The sequence below is a fragment of the Hypomesus transpacificus genome, chromosome 18 (assembly GCF_021917145.1).
Source record: "Hypomesus transpacificus isolate Combined female chromosome 18, fHypTra1, whole genome shotgun sequence".
Lineage (NCBI taxonomy): Eukaryota > Metazoa > Chordata > Actinopteri > Osmeriformes > Osmeridae > Hypomesus > Hypomesus transpacificus.
The window spans coordinates 14575594-14594795 of record NC_061077.1 but is presented as its reverse complement, the minus strand read 5'-3'; the positions used below and the strand labels follow the sequence as shown (position 1 = coordinate 14594795).

The following is a 19202-nucleotide window of genomic DNA, read 5'->3' as shown; positions in this document are numbered from 1 at the left end:
TTTGATAACATTTCGCTATAGAGTTACTGATCCCGGAAGTTTGAATATGTGAATGTCATGCCAACTTCCCTCCCTCCCGCCACGCTGCTCTGTTTACATGCACGCAATCAGCTGAGACTGACACTTGTTTTGAGGTAAACAAAAAAATTCATTCAAAGTCATACAAAAAACTGTTACACTAACTTATAAATAAGTTATAGAGACGGAACAGCATATTTCTTTCACTTTCCATCTTGACGTTATAACCTCTAGAGCGCAAGCTACACCAGTGCCATGGCAACTGAGCGTCATCGTATCTGAAAAGCTCCGGGGACCCCGTCCAAACTACTACGCGTACCCGGCGTTTTCAAATGTCTCCGGCTAGGGGAGCGTATTCGAAAAGCTCCGTTTTCAGTATCCGAATACGCCGTATTAGTGTGGACGGGAGGTGCAAACGCAGACATATGTATGCGTTTCTAAATTTACCCGGGCTAGTGTGGATGGGGCCTCAGAGTTGCCGTACTCCGAGTTGAGTTAACAAATTCATATCAGCTTTTCTGGAACCGAATTTTCGGAGTTTCCCATGTTAGAGTAACTCAACTCAGAGTTCAGGGTTAATCTCAGAGTTTGTTAAACCCGCTACCTGGAATACCCCCCAGATTATCTTTCAAATTCCTGTAAATACTGCACATGCCTGTGTGCATGCTACATTTTGGATGTGTCTGACCCCACAAAGTTCTGGAAAAGTGAAGTTCTATTCTATTCAATTTGCAATTTTTTTTGCAGTCACTCAATCTCAACCACAAATGTGTAATGTTAGAGAGGCAAGACACAAGGTTGACTCTCAGGGCAGATTCAAGATATACATTGTTTATTTTGAAAATTTGTCAAACAATGGCAATCACCCCGACATATCACTCCATCCCCTCCATATCACTCCATCTAGACCTCCACCTAGATGTAACGAGTGTCTAACTTTAACACCGCTACAGAGAATAATATGATGATCAATGGGAGATGTATCAGAATATGTGGTTCTTTGGAAAGATGGTACTGTTTGCACTACAGAATGAAACACACAAAACACGTTGGCTATATTTCAGAGGTAATAGAATTGTTGTTGTTGTTATTATTTTTTATATTTTGTTCCTCTATTACCTCTGTTGTATTTTTTCCTTCTCATGAAAAAAATACATTAACAAACCAAACAACAATTTCAATTGACTTAATGACAATAACACAAAAATAGTAATTCCTCAAATCAATGTGAAAGTGTCAATTAATTGTTCTCACTGATTCACTTAAGTTTTATCTATTTATTCTTATTAGCTTGTGGTTTATTTTTGCTTGTAAAATATCTATGGGATTATCACTATATTATATTGATTTTATTGTGGGACTCTTATTTTGGAAAACGCTTGACTTTTTGGATATTATTTTTCTCTAATTAAATGAAGGGATTATTGATTTGATTGAAAGTACAAGTATAAAAATATATATATATATATCAATACACAAGTCGAGTAGTAGAACAACCAATTCTAAAAAATCCCTCATTCCAACCTCATCTCTAAATCACAGCATAGGTACAAACACAGTGCTGCAGCGTGAACTCACGCGCACTCACAAACGATTTTGTACAAGTCTTTCAAAACAACAAAACAACACAAAAGTGATCAGTCCAGTTCCAAGTGTCTGGCTCCAGGGTAGTCAAAAAAAATACAAATCAAATAGAATAGAAATGCACATTCACCCACAGCAAGTTATCCCAACATAAAAACATGAAACAAATATTTACATGGATCCACAGCATCAACCTGGGACCAAACCACACCAGCATCACTTTTCTTAATCAACAAATAAATAATAGCTCTTTTATATTACTTTTGTGAATATAATAGTTATTTATTTTTTGCTCTTTATATAAATAATTTTATTTTACATTTAATTAATTTGTGCCCTGTAACCCTGGGTTACATAGACCTCCATACAACTTCATCCTTCAATGACAGATAGAAGCAAGAAAAACAAATATAAAAAAACATTGTGGATAGTGGTAACAGCACTACTTACTATTTGAATGGTCTCCCTTCAGTGCGCGATTGTTTAGATATGCCCCTATCAAACTCCTCCACTTCACTGAAATAGTACAGACAATATTACTTCTAAGTAAGCATAAATATCAGTTACCCTAAAAAAGTAGTGTACATTTATTAGCATTAGGCCTACTTAAGTGGTTGATAATAAAGGTATTAATAGTAGATTATGAAGTTGTATGGCATTGTGCAGAACCTCAGATGATAAACTGGTCCAGAGATGAAGACATTTTCTGCATCCTACAGGGACAGATTCCTCAGCATACTCAGGCCGTAGTTTATGGAGGGTTTTCACCGACGTCACGTTCTGGGCTGTAACCCGGATGCGCGGCCATTGTGGAGGCACTCGGTGTAAACAAACTGAACGGAGTGCATGGAGTATTGTGCGCTTTGGATACATTAAGTGAATATAGCCATGTCTAAACAACCGAAAAGCTCATCAAATCGCGTCCAAGATGCAAAGGCATTGAGGGAAGGACTCGGACCACAAGAAAAGGCACAATATTTAGAGAAATTACGATTTATTGGCGGTGCAGATCCCTACGAGTTAGATCCCTCTTCTTGGATCCGTGACGACCCGGTGATTCTTCCTTCAGTTGCATATCCTGATATAGTCAACAACTTGGTTTTCTCGCCGAGCCCATACACAGCGGAAGACCTTAAATCCTACAAAGGTTTGGAGGCCTATAACCAGATGGTGTGTGGATGGGTGAGGGAGACGCAGTAACAAGTTAGTGCTATCAACGACCGTTGTGTTGTGAAGGCCAAAGTAAGTAATGCAATAACGTCATTAACCAACTTAACTTTAACTGTATGATATCATTGCGATACTCAAGGTGTAGCCAATAGTGACTCAAACGTGTTTTTTCCCTTGTAGATCTTGGTTGAGCATTGCCAACCACAAGTATCTCCTTTCCTTTGATAATCTCTAGTATTCCTGTCCCTGGCTTTTAATAGCCTAACTTTTGGAAGTCGCTAATATTCCAAATGTTTTTCTCGATCTGTCCTATTGGTACAACCTGAAGCACGGCAATGATTAACAATTTTCCTTGACGACGTTCGGTATATACTTCAGTGTCTGTGCTTTGTTGTGATGCGTAGTGCCTCCAATATGGCGACTTCCGGTCTGATGACGCGTCGTAAAAACCCTCTATATGATGGCCTACAAAAATTATATGGTTAATTTTTAAGACAGTAGGCTGCAGATTTTGTTTAACTGACAGATCGAATCCACTTACTTTTAACCTATCATTTTTTTTCAAGTTTTAGTTATGTGCTGGCTTCATCATGAGACACCTACAGTCTGGGCTTGCAAAAATCGCACTATGGTTTCAATAAAACAAAACATAAGTAGTCTAAAAGTTACAAAAAAGTACAAAACATAGTCTAAAAGTTTGTATTTCATAAAATTATCATAAGTAAACAGATAATTGTACCAGAATTGTTTTGAACATTTAGCTAACTTAAATATGTTGAACAATACTTGATTTACATAAGCTACGTTGCGCTACTGTTTCATTAAACAAATAAACAGGGTAACAATTTACAGTTCGTTTTTAAAAGCTATGTGTGTAGAGCTAGCTAGCTAGTGCTATAACTACTGAATGTTAGCTCTAGCTAATCAAGTAGCTAGTTTGTTTGACGTTGAAAACCACTCCAGTGTCTTGAAATGATTTTGACAGCAAAGTTGAAGTTAGCTAGCTAACGTTGTCCAATTCAAGACACCAGAATTATTTTATACATAACCATACACGATTCACATTAGCTACTTACACTCTGATTCTAGACCATCTTGTTCTGAGTCGTAATCCTACAATATTCACTACTGCAGGAAAATATTATCTTGTTCCGGTCCATGTTTATTCTATTCACTACGTGGCGCTGTCAGATAAAACGAGGGTCCTAGAACTGCGGTCCTGAAACTGCGGTCCTGAAACTGCAGCTCTCCGGCTCTCCGGGGCCTCCGGGGTCTCCGGCTCTGCAGGTACCCCCTACTCCTTGATCCAGGGAATCCAATGTATACCTCATTTTTGAAAATCAGTCATACGGTTCAAAAGTTACGTGTGTAAACACAAGTCCAACTTTGATCCGTTGGTGGCGCTAGAGTGGTCTAATGGGATACATGAAACTTGGTGTAAGTGTAGAAGTGACTGTCCTTAATGAGTGTGCCAAATTTCACAAAGAATTACCATATGGTTCTAGGGGCTGCCATTGACTTCCGTGGTACAAGAATAAAAATTTAAAAAAAGAATAAAACTAACAATAACAATAGGTTTTGTTGTAGAAATGTTGTTCATATGCATAGATGTATGTGTATGAAATCTATAAGCTTTTATGTTCATTGGTAAGAGACAGGAAGGATAGATAATTAAGTTGAGTTCAAAGGAATGTGAGGTGCTGATGGCTCTGTGGGCAGCTTGCCCTGGGGGATGGGTGAAGCATCTTATATGGCCTTCTGTCCTCTGGTTAGTGTAAGGGGTCAATAAGGCAGTTGCTCTGAACTTTGGCTAGAGTTCATTGTTTGTGTTAATTAAAAGTATTGTTTGAAGATGGTCACACAAAGGACAGTTGACCATTTGACTGATCAACTACTGTGGCTTTATTATCTACTGCTCTGGAGAGAGCTGTGACATCAAATAACTTTGGGACATTATGTATTGTTTCAAACTGTCACTAAGTTGAGTTAGCCAATCACAGAGTTTGCTACATTGATTGATTGACCTTATAGAATGCCATTTGATCTAAAGTTTATATAAGGAAGTGCATGTGTGATAGTTCTCTATCACTCTTACGAACGATCTGTGTGGATGGCACCTCCTTCGTTAATGACTGATCAGCAAAGCTTTGTTTAATCACATGTAATTGTATAGTCTAAATACATTGTATTGAAACCATATCCCTTGACTATTCAGATCTACACAGTGCCACTCGAATTCTTCCATATCAGTTTCCTCCTTACGGAGGAATCCTAATAATCCCGGTCATCCTACTCGTCGTCCCAACCCACGCACATAAGCTGTGTCTATTACCGCGCACTTGTGCACTTCGAGCACTGACTTTCAGTACTTAGGGCGCTTCACTCACAAAACCAGAAGAATTCAGTGCACTGAAAGTACCCGGATGGCGCACTGCAAACGGTCCAAAAAAACAGGCTGTGTCTACTACCGCGCACTTTATGAAGTACACTGCAATACAGTGCCCTGCAAAACAGTGCACTTACATATTCAGTGCACTCTGTCGCTGTTAAGTGCTGTCTCAAATGGAACACTGCTATGTTAAACACTTGGTGGAAGTGACGGACGCAAATCTGCTTGCCACACCCGCAAAACCTGCCAAAATGAACGCGCTTCTCCACTCAAGTGGAAAAAGCTGCCGAAAGGGCTCCTCCTTTTCTGCTACGTAGCCAAGATGGCGCCCGTTTAGGGCGAGTAGTGTCCATCGTTGTACACTGTTCTTTTGGACCGTTTGCAGTGCGCCATCCGGGTACTTTCAGTGCACTGAATTATTCTGGTTTTGTGATTGAAGCGCCCTGAGCACTGAAAGTCAGTGCTCAAAGTGCACAAGTGCGCGGTAGTAGACAAAGCCACAGTGTACATCGATGGACACAACTCCTAAACAGACGCCATCTTGGCTACGTAGCGGAAGAGGAGGAGCCCTTTCGGCAGCTTTTTCCACTTGGGGTGGAGAAGCGCGTTCATTTTGGCAGGTTTTGCGGGTCTCGCGGGCAGATTTGCGTCCGTCACTTCCGTCAAGTGTTCAACGCAAGTGTTCCATTTCAGACAGCACTTATCAGCGACGGAGTGCACTGAATATGTAAGTGCACTGTTTTGCAGTGCACTGTATTGCAGTGTACTTTGTAAAGTGCGCGGTAGTAGACACAGCCAGTGTGTGATAGGCTACCACTTATTATAACATACTTGATGTAGCCTGGCTTATGAAAAACAAAAAAACATTTGATTATGTCTGCCTTACGTTTCAGATCTACAAAACAAACCAGATAGTGCTCCGATTATTTGGTAAATTGATGTCGGCAAAAAAAGTTGCGACAGTGGAAAAACGTCAAGTTTGTAGTGATGTGTCGTTCGTGAACTATTCGTTCATTTTGAACGAAGCCTTACCAGGACTCGGGAGTAACGACTCCTCTCAAAGAGTCATTCGTTCAATTTCTCATGGCCGGGCATTCGGGACTGTTGCATAGGCTCGTCCAGGTAAACAGAAATGATTTGTTCATTTACCGACTCGGCCTTTCTAGGAGTCTTTGGATCATTTTTCACGTGACCTGCATAGGCTCTGTACTGTAAGCTAGTGGAACGATTCGTTCATTTCCCAACTCGGTCGTTCTACGAGTCTTTGGATCATTTTTCACGTGACCTGCATTGGCTTTGTCTGTGCTGGTAGCTAGAGGAACGATTCGTTCATTTCCCAACTCGGTCGTTCTAGATAGATTTATTTATAGATTTATCCTTTGTTCACGTGACCCGCATTGTAGGCTATTTTGTAGTTGAGGAAACAGTTTCTTCATTCCCTTTCGCGTGGCCGCTGTTTTAGTAAGACATGAATGATACGTCATTCACTTCATCATAGTGACTGGTTTTGTTATTTTCACTTTACATTTACACTTACAGTTTAGTGCAGTGTAATTGTTTGCCGTGATAATTAAATGCTGGTGTGATGATAAATGACCAAATCATACAAACTGTCATGATACATTATCTTATAGTGGACTGGCAACCTTCTGATTAATAGCCCAATTCCATAACCGCTCAGCCATCTGACCCCAGGTAAAGTTGTCGCAACACGTGGGGGGGTCACAATGACCCAAAGATAACACAAGGGTTAACCCTTCTGTTAGAACCTTGCTAGTTCTCATGCCCACCCTTAAATCAGAGTGGACGCACTCCTAGTTGATTTAACTAATTAAAATCAGCTTTTCTGGAATCGAAAAGTTGGAGTTTCAGAGTGTTGATCTACCCTAGATCCCATCTGATTCATGGCTCAATGGTTTTGTGTTGTCTTATGTTTGTGTGTCAACGATAGTTTTGTTGGTATAATGGTTGTTCTGCTTCATAAATATAAGTTTGAAGGACATGTAACAAGTTTAGTGATTGATTATCTGAAATACATCTACGACAAAACTCTCATCTGTCCTAAAATAAACAGAAATTAAAGTCTTTCACAACAACTTCCTATGGTTGAAAACAACATTGTATTGTATCTGAGAAAAGTGCAGTTGCAGAATCAGTTGTCATCAACTTATTTGATTGAGTGAATCAATTAACATACATTTGTCTTGTCCTACATGATGTATAAAAGTGTCAGAAGTCAGTTTGATTATCAAACTTCAGTTTGGCTTGTGGAAGGCAATGTGACTCAGTGGCGCCCCATGGCTACAGACTAGACATCAAAGTCGCAGGAAAACGCAACAAAACCCTGAAAGGCATAAGAAGACACGGTAAGCCATGTTGAAATGATCTGTTTCGTATAAAAGGTCAACTTTCATACATAATGGACGTACAATTAATAGCATGGTTACTGACCTTTTTCACCTTCAGGACTGGGTTGACCAGCTGGATGTGATGTAGGCTGGGTAAAACCACCCCCTCTCCCAGTTTGGCTGAAACAAAGGAGAGTCACATCTAATAGTGCTTCACACTGGGTCAATATGAGTTTCACTTTATTGCACTGGTATATTGTCTCCGTTCAAAACTGAGACAAAATGTATGTTTGATGCATTACATTTTTCAGGTTCTTACCATTCAGTTTAGGCAATAAAACCGTTTTTATCCCCAACATCACTAGGTTCTCAAGGAAAGCAGCCTAGAAAAACATAAAATGATGGTCAGTCTGCAAAGGTATGTAGATGTTGAACTTGTCTTTATCACTATGCAGTGTCGCTGTTAACGTGGACTTTTAGAATGTACCACAGAGACTGTTTAACCATCCTACCTTAAACGGTCCAATTTCACTGGACACCAGTGTGAGGGTAAAACTATCAGAAAGAGAGTTGTGTTACTGAGTGATAATGGTCAGAACACAAGCAGCATCTTCATCAGACAACTTCTGGGTCTTACTTGCTCAGCGCTGCGGAACCTCGGACCTTGTTCCCTGAGATGGAGACCTGACCACTGAAGACTGAGTCCTGCAGAGAGACAACATCTGATCACATCTAGCTGCAAAGACACTCACCAAACAGGATGGAATAATCAACACAGAGAGTTACATTGCAACATAGAAAACTTGGGAAATATATAGGACATCCCATAGAGTCACCGTGGTACTCACAGCTTGCAGCTTGAATAGTGGGGTGAGGGTTGCGTTGTTCTGAACGGCGAAGGCGGTGACCATGCCTGGGAGACCCAGCTGCACCTCCCCAGGTAGAAAGGAGAACATGGGGACCTTCCTGGCTGACACACTGAGCTCCATCAGCAGGTCAGGGAAGAGCTTTGGCAGCTGGATGAGGAGGAAGGAGAAGAGGAGGAGAAACAGTGGGAGGAGAAGGAAGAGGTAGGGGTGGAAAGGAAGTGATGGACATGGAACAGGAACAGTGGAGTAGATAAAGTGAGCAAAGTTGACTTTATTCTGCTGATATTTGTTAATCTCATTGCGTAGATCTCTGCCTATAGTAAAGAGAAGCAACCAGTGTGTCTGCTATAATCATGGTAGTGTAATAAAAAGGTTCAAGACTAAATATGTTTACCTGAGGGATGAGTTTACCAAAGGAGCTGGTATTGAGACGCAGAGGAGAGAACGCTGGGATCTGACAGAACACATTGGACGCAGAACATGAAGACAGTTGTTTTTCAGTAGCAGAAAAACAGACACAGACATACAGCAGAAAAACTTACCATTTTGTCAGTTATGTGGGCTACAAGGACCCCAGTGGAGAAGTAGGAGTAAGAAACGGAGTTGGCGGTGAACTCAGACATGCCCAGTGAGAGCATGTAAGAGTCTTGGCGGGTCAGAGAGAAGTCATCTGCCTGGAAGGGAGGATCTGTGTGGCTCTTGGCACTGTAGAACTCACCCTGTATGACACAAACCACAACATGTTGGGACTTTCTGAGACCAAGATATCGTTAATTGCAGCAATCTTAGCAAGGATCCTGACTTGGATAGCCAACCCCTACCTTGAGGTTTATTATCAGATTCTGAGGGTACTCAGATCAGATGTGCATTGTGTTTCAAGGACCAGTGTTTGGTGTATCCACAACATCCATGTGAGACAGGCGGAAGTTGCTTTACCTTGAAGTCCAGCTCCAGGCTGGCAGAGTCCACAAGGGGGGAGCTGGAGAGAGGGACGTCCAAAACCAGATCAGAACCAACCTGAAAGGAGACTGGTGGACCACAAGCAGCACAGAAGACATCACTAACAGATTAACATCTGACACAGTGAACTTGACTAACAGATTGAGAGTTGTCTTATTGCCACTCAGATATCAACTCAGAGAACTTCACCAACATTTGAGCTCACTGGAGTTCACTTAAGTCTAGCCGTCAACTTAATGATCTTAGCTGGACATGCTTTAATAAGTCATTCTGTCCCCGTTTTTAATATTTCAAATTACTTCAATATGCAGTACCTGCAATGGCCGCTAGTTGTCTCTCCAGTTCTTCTGTTTGTTGTTGGATTGCTGGGCAGATCTGGGTATAGTAACAAAAAGTTTTTTTCATCTGTAATCAGGATGAAGAAATCGTACGTGAAAAGTACAGTGCAATTGTACTGTTTTCTTTGTTTATTGGGAGGAGAGTTGATTATCCATGGGAAATTGTGTGTTTACTGTTTGAAGTCTACAACAGCACTACTAGGCTTGTTACCATTTTAGAATTAAAATGATGATGATGAGCAGAGAGAATCTATAGGTTACCAGGGAACCATGACTTACTTTCCCTAGTATTTCACCTTTGATACGACCCTTAAAACCGTCCACAAAAGGCTGAAAGATGAAACTGTCAACAAAGAAATATTATGTGAAATTATACTGATGTCTCAATCACTGTCACACACACAAATCTCTCCATCAATCCATCAGTTAACTTCCCACCTGGCACCACCATGGAAGTTTATGTTGACATCACCAATTTCAGCAGAGCAGGCCTCGCTGGAGATTGACAGGTGTCCCTCGTTGTCAGCCAACCTCACCACAGAGGTCACACCTACATTGGAAACTTTCAGGTCAAATGAACCACTGTCATATCTGCAAAAGCACACGCATACACAAACACACATATGCACGTACACACATTCAAACAATGAGAGAACAACCCATGGCAAACCACACGTAACAAGGATAAAATTATGGAGGAAACACAATGTAATCATATTGGCCGCATTTCCCAGATTCGTTAAGAAGCTCTTAGGAGCATTGTAAGAGCGCTCTAGAACGCTCTTAGAATGTCCTAAGAAGCTCCTAGCGTTAAGAGCTTCTTAACGAATCTGGGAAACGCGGCCAATATCAGTTGATCTAGGGTCAAAAAATAGTTTTCTCTATTTTATTTCCTCTTAACCAGCTTATGGTTGAAAAAACAGAACAGAAAAGATAGCATATTTAAATTCAATTGGTTTTAAATTTACCCTTCACCTGTCCACTCTCAATCCCTGGTGGGACAATGGAACATGAGACATCTAACTGACTCACATGATTCCAAAGTTGGTGTTCCATCTCCCATTCACTCTCATGTTTAGGTCGGAGACAACTGCCTTGAGTCCGACTTCCTCATAAAAGTCCACTGAGGGTTCTGGGAAATCACACTGGGAGACAGACATCCTGCAGGAACAGGAGAAAAGAGAGTGTATTGTTGTTAGTGATGTTTTATTTTGGTCCATGTTGTAATATTAACAGAGATCAGCTAAATACTACCATGATGGTTAATGTAACAATACCCTTGACATAGATGGGTGTGTAGAGGACTGACAGTCTGGTGTTGGGGCCCAGCTCATCTTAATCTCTTCCCTGATCTCTATTACTTACCCACTGAGGACATAGTCTACAGTTCCTAGCAAACCAATGCTGACTCCTCCACTGATGTCAGGAAAGGACATGTTTTTCATCTTCTCCGTTAACACCACAGAAGCCATGTGTTCCCCTAGAAGTGGACAACAGGAAGAAAAAGTAAAAAAAAAGGCAGCATATTGTCAACATTATGGATAATTACATTTTGTTACATTACAAAAATATATTTATTTCCATCAGATTTGCTGTAATGATCCCAATATGATACATGAGCTGGGAACCTTGGGGGAATTCCAATTCACTCAATGGAGTATCTCAGACATTACGTTACCTGATTAAATGTATTTACAGTAGATCCCAGAAATCAAATCAAATCAAATTTCTTTGTACAGCCCTTTTTACACGCAAGCATGTCACAGAGGGCTTCACATACGCCCATAGAACTGCCCCTCAACCAACCTAAACCCTCAAGGAAAGAGCAGTATAATCAAACAGTTATTATCCAAATCAATAAATTGAAATACAAGTGTTGCCCTGCATGTCATGTTGAGTGTGGGTCTCACCATACTGAAGTCCCTTGTCTGTGAGGATGAGCTTGATAGCAGGCTTCTCTCCATGTGTGTGTGTGGAAAGAGTCAGCAGCAGAAACACCAGGTAGGGCAACATGTTACAGACGAGACCCCTCTGTACAATTTTCCTGGGGAAAACTAAATAATCTAAACTCCAAATTAACATTAAATAAGATGTAATGTACCCAGTAGACAGCCAGCAGTAGGTGTTTGCAGTTTGGTTCAAGGTTCTCCGTATGGCAAATCAACTTCCTTATAGAGTGATTTTTATAAAGTCCATCTCCCTCTTATAGAGAGGCTCTGTGAGCTGATGTGTGAAGAGCCTGCAGAACAGGGTTCCGTCAGTGGACCCAAAACAACAAGGTTATCAAAGCTAAAATAGACTGTGGTGTATGACTCTTATGGATTGGCTCAATTTGTCTCCATGCAGTGAAGTTCTCAGAACGTCGACATGATTCTGATAAGTAAAGACTTCGTACTGTGTGCTATACCCTAAAGATAAAAACAAATTAGGAAGTGAAAGTGCGACCGCGTTTTTTACAGTGCATGTAATGTTTCTCAGTAATTCTGTGGAGGCTACAATGACGAATGACACCCCTCTCTACCTCAAAACCTGAATCCCGTTAAGCCTACAAAAACACATAGGCTACAAAATCACGAGGCTAAAATATTCGATTTATTCATCTGATAATTCAACAAATTTTCGTTTCTCACACATCATGATTAGCCTAATTCCATGAAAGCACAACGAACAAGTTCAACAGGAAGACAATATGGGACTGACGGTTCATAACACATTTAGGAGCCAGTTGCACTTAATTCACTTCATCCAAAACGACACTTGAAACACCAAAAACCTAATGCGTTGACGAAGACTGGGCTCACAATTCAAAACGAATCGAAATGTTCATATTATTAGTAAACAACTACATTGACTTTTCTTTTGTTTTCCATAGCACCATTTGACGAGTGCCTGTAAGGAAATTTTCTCAGTAAAACTATTTATAGCAGCTCGAAATCAATGATTAAAGTTCGTTGCATTCTTCACAATTCATAGATGTCATTCCGCATATAAACACTATACACTCTGAGTTGGATCGGTGATGGTCATCAACTTTACAGAAGCTGTGATAATCTGTCTTGATTCTGGTAACACTAGAAAATGCTTTCTCGAGGAACGGCTTTGTTTCATCCCTAGTGAAAGAAAACGTCACCATATGAGTAGCTAGCTATTACATAGGCCCTATATGTTAGTTTATTATTGCACATAATCACGACGGCAAAAAAATAAATAAACACAATTACACACGTTTCCTCTCGAGCTGTCGTATGCGCCGTACGCGCCATTAAGAATTACATTTATAACGCTAAGTATGTTTTAATGACTGTTTTTTCAGTCATGAAGGTTGTATTTATAAGCCTCTATCAGCCCCTCAACAGAGTGAATAAACCCAGATATGCTGCATATGCCACCTATAACGAAGATAGCGACGTCAAAGAACACATGGTGCCATAAGAGTTTTCTCCAAAGGAGCTTTAGATGAAACAGACTGGGGAGCAAGAAGCATAGGCCTGCCCCTGTGAGGCTCCCCGTGAGGCCCATTAGGAGAGCGAAATGCGGCACAAAGATAGCCATGAGCAACGTGAAAACCACCAAGCCGATCCGGAGGCCTAGCCCCCAGGACTTCAATTGGCCGCTAGGCCCGTAACAGTCAGGGAGCATGGAGCGGCCTCCGCCCTGGAACAGGGACTTTTCCATAACTTCCACGGCAGCAAAGAATGGCAGCGGGTAGGAGAGCAGCGCCTTGGAAACCAAGAACAGGTTGACAACCGCTCGAATGGTGGATGGCAGGTTGTCGGTGATTACTTCCTTGGTGGCGTCAGCCCAAGTCAAGTAAGCCACCAGTGCAAACAACCCCTTGAGGACGCAGGCGGATATGTGGGTCCAGTCCATCATGCAGTGGAACTCGCTTGGCCTCTGCATGTTGCCCTCCAACGATGGAAGAAAAATCTGTGATGTGTAGCTGAACACGATGATGCCGATGGAAATGGGAAACTTCTTTACGTCGATATAGAACTTGACTTTCTCCCAGGCCCAGTCACGTGCTCTGGAGAGGCAGTAGGCGATCACCAAGACGTTAATGACAATGTGTGCGACGGTGCAAAGCAAGCTGAACTTGGAGACGGACTTGAGGTTCTTGAGGAAGGCGCAGGGAAGAAGGGCCACGGTAGCGATGACGGACCAAGCCTTCTGAGACACCGGTAGGCTTGGGAAACTGTTTAACATCAGGTTGCCACTGACCACCACATACAGGATGCACGTCATCACCAGCTCAATTATCTGAGCCACGTTCACGATGTGTCCGCCCAGGGATGGGAACCTTGGCGCACAGCATGCATTGGCGATGTCCACGTACGTGTCCCTCACGCGCACCAGCTGTCCGTCCTCGTTCTCCTCGTAAAGACAGGCGATCAGAATCTTCCCGGTGTAGCAGCACACCACGGCGGCGAAGATGATGAGGAAGAGTCCGAGGTATCCGCCATGCAGAATGGCATATGGTAAGCCAAGGACGAACATGCCCTGCGGACACAGAAGCGCAGTGGAGTGTTTATGGACAAGACCTCATCAGAGTGACAGCCTCTCCGGCCAAGCCGGCCGCGCATCAATCACATGTATTGTTGGTATATAACTATATCATAAACGAATTAAACACATTAGCCGTGCAAAAACACATTTGTGAGGGCAATAGGCCTACCGAGAGAAGACTTTGCGCTTAGTATTATTTTTGTTATATTTTATTTTGCATTGTGTATTACCTATGGCATTTTCAAGACATGCAACATTGAATCTAGATAGCAAAAAACAAATATCGCCTCTTTTTTTAAATCATGCCGTTTTATTATGTGGCTGTAAGAATAATGATGTCATGATCGTGCCCGAGGCTAATCAGGCGCGTGCAGTCGCGATCTCAAATTGACGAGGAGGCTGTTTTTTGACCGATAAAAGATTTCAGGATGAATAATCCCATTATATTTCACGTCAAATCCAAATTAATTCCCTTATTCTTTAAATAAATAATAAAACAGAGACTGTTGTGCATTAATTGGCCAAATTAGCCGACGAAACATATTATAAAGGGTTAACATACGTCTTTGTTTGAGGTTATGTGAAGTTAAGAATCTATCGAAATACAGTCCAGAATTCGTTCGATGGCGAAATACAGACCATGCTTTATCGTTTTGGTTAAAAGGCTTAGCCTACATCTTATTGTTCAAGGTGACTTTAGGCCCAAAGTGTTCAATTCCCCCTCATATGCGTCAGGCATATTGCCTAACGCCAATTGGCAATAAAGGTCGCAAAATGTTAACGAAAATTAAATGATAGCCTACTTGAATAGCATTTGTGACATTCCACCCTGCTTCCCACGAAGTGATTTTGGGTTTGTCCTCTGACTGCAGCTCATTAGGAAGGCCTGTGCTTTTGACTGAGGAGGAGCGGGGTCTGGTGCCATCTCGTTGGTAGTGGCTGTCTCCCTCCATCATTCCGTCTCCGTCCATCTCTCCCCGTTCCTCGTCCCCGGGCAGCACATCCATCTGCATCCCCTGCCTGTAGTCATAATCCAGGTCGTCGCAGCCTGCGAAGCCCAGACCCTCCTCGTCTGTGGCGGCCTGGAATCCCAGCCTGGCAAACACACCGCTGACCTTGGCCTGGGACTTGTTGGACACCGTGTGGGCTGCATTGGTCAGTTTATTGGTGATCTTGTGTCGGATTAAGTGAGCCATATTTTTTATATGAACTAATGGTTTCAGATGCAAATTTAAAAAAGAAAAAAGTGAAGAGTGGTAAATTAGCCTACGTGCAGGAGATGTATACTGCTGCTATAAAATCATGCCTGTTGATAAGACCTTTGGAAGTTGCCCCAACGGCTATCCAACCGTTTTTTTCCACAACCGTTAAAGCATCAGTCGCCAGTGTTGATGATCCATGTCACGCGCAATTCGGTCCTTGCACTCTTGACAACAAATAGAAATGAAGCAAAATATTTCCCTGGAATAAGATTTATCCAAAGTCCTCATCAGATTTTAAATGTGAAAAAATCTCCACGTTTCAGATCTCGAATGCAGCGGTTCCTGTTGGTCCTGATGGCGCGTGCTCAGCTGTGCCACAGCAGTGACAAGTGCAATGCGCGAGCGGTGGAATCTGTGTGTCAGAGGAGTACGAAGCACGTGCCTTCGTAGACTGCCAATGTAATGACTTGCTCAGCATGCACAGACCCCTCCTGACTCAAACGGTGGCATGAAATGTAAAAAATAGAGGAAGAGAAGAGAGAGGAGGTGGGTATAGGGTAGTTAGGATGGACAGACTCATAGAGGAATGGGGTGTGTGAGTGTGTTGGGGGATGCCCATGACTGAACCGCAATTGGCGCAATTTCCCTCGTTTGGGATCAATGACACAATCTTTAATACGAATGATTTTTGACCCGAATTTAACCATGAGCTTAATAATGTAGTAGGATAAAGATTTAAATCACAACACATTGAGTTTAAATAAATCGAATACATTCTTATTTGGTTGCCGCCAATGGATATAACTTATCTCTAACAAAAACTAAATTAATGAAATCATTTCCATGACATTTCTTTTCCATTAACTTTTTTTTAATCTTCTTCAGTTTATGGCGTCAATTTTATTGATGTTTCTTTAAGCTATTATTTTGGAGGTTATTATTTGAGTTTATAACAGAGCTGGCATAGCTCGAGGAATAAGTTCGTCATTTAACATTATAAAGGCCTGCCAGAGTAATAAAGGTTCCACTAAAATATAATGTCATTTTTGGTCAGCATGTAAAAATACTTTATTGGCCATATTAATGACTTCTAATATTCACCCCCCCCCCCCCCCCAAAGAAATCGGTGAAAGAAAACCTATTTTTTGATCCATTCTCGTTTTCAAAGCCCGTTTTATTCAGTGTGGCTAAACATTGCCACGTTTCTGAATTATAAAAAATAATCCCTATCAGGCCTGTAGTTTGTTTTAACAAGATGATTATTATTTTTTTGATGATTAGATTCACCCCTAGATTAGTAATCAATTAAGGAAGGCTATAGGTGGCCGTTTATTTACTGTTTATTTAAATGTTAAATAACATCGTCTACATTGCTTATCTTTCTAATGTAATATCCGTAACCGAATGAATTCGTCTAAATGTAGTCGGCCCGCGTAGTGCAGGACCTTGGACAGCGCTTTTTATTGGCACATGTCGAGGGTACAGTAGCCTGCACACTATGATGTTTCCTGTTCTTTTTAAATGACCTGCACTTTCATTCATTCAGTTCGCATAGGCTACCTTAAATTCTAGTTAACTGGACGTCCACTCAATTGTATGTTAAGCTAAATCATCCGTCGCAGAAGGAGCGCACTGCATCAAATCTAATTTAACACATGCCCGTGGTTTTCTCTGCTTTTATGCCTCAATATTAATATAAACGTAATGATGGAGTGAAATAACTTCAAAAGAAAAAGCCCACTTTTAGTCTTCCGAGGTAATCTCTTAGAAGTCGAGGCAGTTCATCTCCCCTCTAATCGCTTCTGACACGCCACGACACATCAGCCAGGGCTGTCATCAGGTCCTGCTCAGCCGCTTGCAATATATTCTGGCAACGTTTCCCCTCCTGTATGGTGCAGTTAAATACTTATTCTGCTGAATTTCAACGTTAAAGAAATATAGTCCTGATTGGTAATATTTCAGCTTGTTTATGGTGAAAATTGGGTGTAGAATATGGAGTCACATAGCTGTATAGCCCTTGTGCAATTATGCACTGGAAGACAAAAAGAGAGGGGAAGACGACACAAGCTCTAAATTTAGCATCAACCCACAGGACAGAGAAAGTTCCGCATATTTTCATGCTTGGCTTAGGCTGCTTTGCCAGCTGCCATTTGTGTTCAGGCATGCACACTGTGTGTGCGCTTGTGTTTTTGTGTGTTTTTGTAGGTAGTTATGTGTGTGGTGTGCGTCTGTGTGTCATTTATGTGGGTGGATGCACATGAGTGTGTGTGTGTGTGTGTGTGTGTGTGTGTGAGAGAGACTGTGTATGTCTGTGTGTGGGTGGGTGTGTTTGTGTGTGGACAGTGAGGAAAGAATATTCCCGCGAGAGTCCTTGGGGCATCTCAGTGACTAAGCTTCCCTCCCCCATCATGTGCAAACCCTGGGCTAATGCTGGGACAGAGGATAGGCTGTAAATGTCACACACATACACAAACACACACTGTATATTCACATTTGTCTGCAATTGCTCCTTTGATTTAGTTTTGAGGTGAAGTGAAGAATGATATAGAATACGCGTAGGCTGGTAGTATTATATGCAGCAGATGACAGAAAAACATTTGATTTCCTTGTCTAAAAATATTATTCATTAGCAATGAAAATATTTCTTATATAGTTTGCCTCAGAGAGGGTTTTAAACGGGTTGCTCTGGTGACCAATTTAGCTGTGGGTTAACAAAGGCAGGATTAATTCAGCTGAGATGAGAGGAACTGTGTGGCTGCATTGAGGGGTAGATACGAGGGGCTTTAGGGGCCCACTAACAGGCATGCTGCACACTCTGGAGCAATAATCTCAGATAGTTGCCATGGCCACTGTAATTGGCCAGCGAGATTGGGAGGTAGAGCCGTCTTCCTGTCTGAGAGACTAGCTGCAGGAAGAGAGAAAAACACTTGAGCCAATCAGAGTTCTGACAATGGGAGGGGGGCTGAGGATATGATGCAGAGGATCAAAAGCAAGAAGCTGCAGAGCTGGCAGCCTGTGTGTGTGTGTGGGTGGGGGGTGTGGTCTGTGGAAGGGGGGCACAGGCTGGCTTGCTTTATTAAATGGTGCTCAAGGACAGGGAATTTACACTGGAGAGACTCACATAGAAGCACCTATGCAAACACACTTGCACGTATACAGATGCACAAGTACGTAGACACATGTACACACACATATACAGATGTAGACACCCCACACATGTGAGGGGAATACATGTAAAGTGACAGGTGCACAAACACATTAATCACCCTATGGCCCCAAAAGATCTGTGCTGCTCACAGGGATGAGGGTGAAGAGAGCCATTGTGACAGTCTCTGTGTTTGATGGGGAGTGTTTGTGTGTGTGTGTGTGGGGGTGTGTGTAGGAGAGTGGGGGAAAGAAAGAAAAATGTGAGAGAGGGTGAGAGTGTGTGTGTGTGAGACAGATATATATATATATAGATATATATAAATATATCTATAGATATATATAAAGAAAGACACAAAGAAATAGAGAGGCAAAGTGAAAAAAATAGAGATGGAAGAAGAAATAGATGTAGAAGTCAAGTTTTTTCCCTCTGCGCCATAACACTGCAGAGACTGTCAGTCAGAATCTCCCTATAGGAGCCCCAGCCAGCCTGTTACGTAAAACACGTTCCCTTCCCCTCTCTCATCTCTGTCACAGGAGCTTTTATTCTGTCGCTCTTTTTTGTCTTTTCCCCACTCTCTCGTTCACACAGGTCAGCACGAACATTTTATCCTTCCATCGAAAGCTGCAAAGGACAGCCCTGGTGTGGGTGATGACCCTATATAGTATAATACTTC

At 41.9% G+C, this 19202-nt stretch overlaps 2 protein-coding genes across 3 annotated transcripts; both read right to left on the bottom strand.

Annotated features, from left to right (window-relative positions):
* Window positions 1-7291: 7291 nt before the first annotated feature.
* On the bottom strand, window positions 7292-12052 carry LOC124480684 (bactericidal permeability-increasing protein-like). 2 transcript variants are annotated; one of them, XM_047040231.1, is made up of 15 exons: window positions 11587-12052; window positions 11042-11156; window positions 10709-10837; window positions 10115-10267; window positions 9956-10019; window positions 9653-9713; window positions 9315-9406; window positions 8921-9097; window positions 8773-8832; window positions 8358-8525; window positions 8147-8214; window positions 8022-8064; window positions 7829-7892; window positions 7613-7689; window positions 7292-7505 (listed from the first exon to the last, which is right to left on the bottom strand). In XM_047040231.1, exons 1-15 carry the CDS (start codon window positions 11756-11758, stop codon window positions 7470-7472), a joined length of 1479 nt encoding a protein of 492 aa, XP_046896187.1. In that variant the 5' UTR covers window positions 11759-12052; the 3' UTR covers window positions 7292-7469. The 2 variants fall into 2 exon arrangements, with proteins under 2 accessions (XP_046896187.1, XP_046896188.1); XM_047040232.1 differs by lacking the exon at window positions 11587-12052 and adding an exon at window positions 11355-11384.
* A 202-nt stretch (window positions 12053-12254) lies between these two features.
* On the bottom strand, window positions 12255-15545 carry LOC124480683 (vesicular inhibitory amino acid transporter-like). Its single transcript, XM_047040230.1, has 2 exons — window positions 14983-15545; window positions 12255-14173 (listed from the first exon to the last, which is right to left on the bottom strand). Exons 1-2 carry the CDS (start codon window positions 15373-15375, stop codon window positions 12986-12988), a joined length of 1581 nt encoding a protein of 526 aa, XP_046896186.1. The 5' UTR covers window positions 15376-15545; the 3' UTR covers window positions 12255-12985.
* Window positions 15546-19202: the final 3657 nt, after the last annotated feature.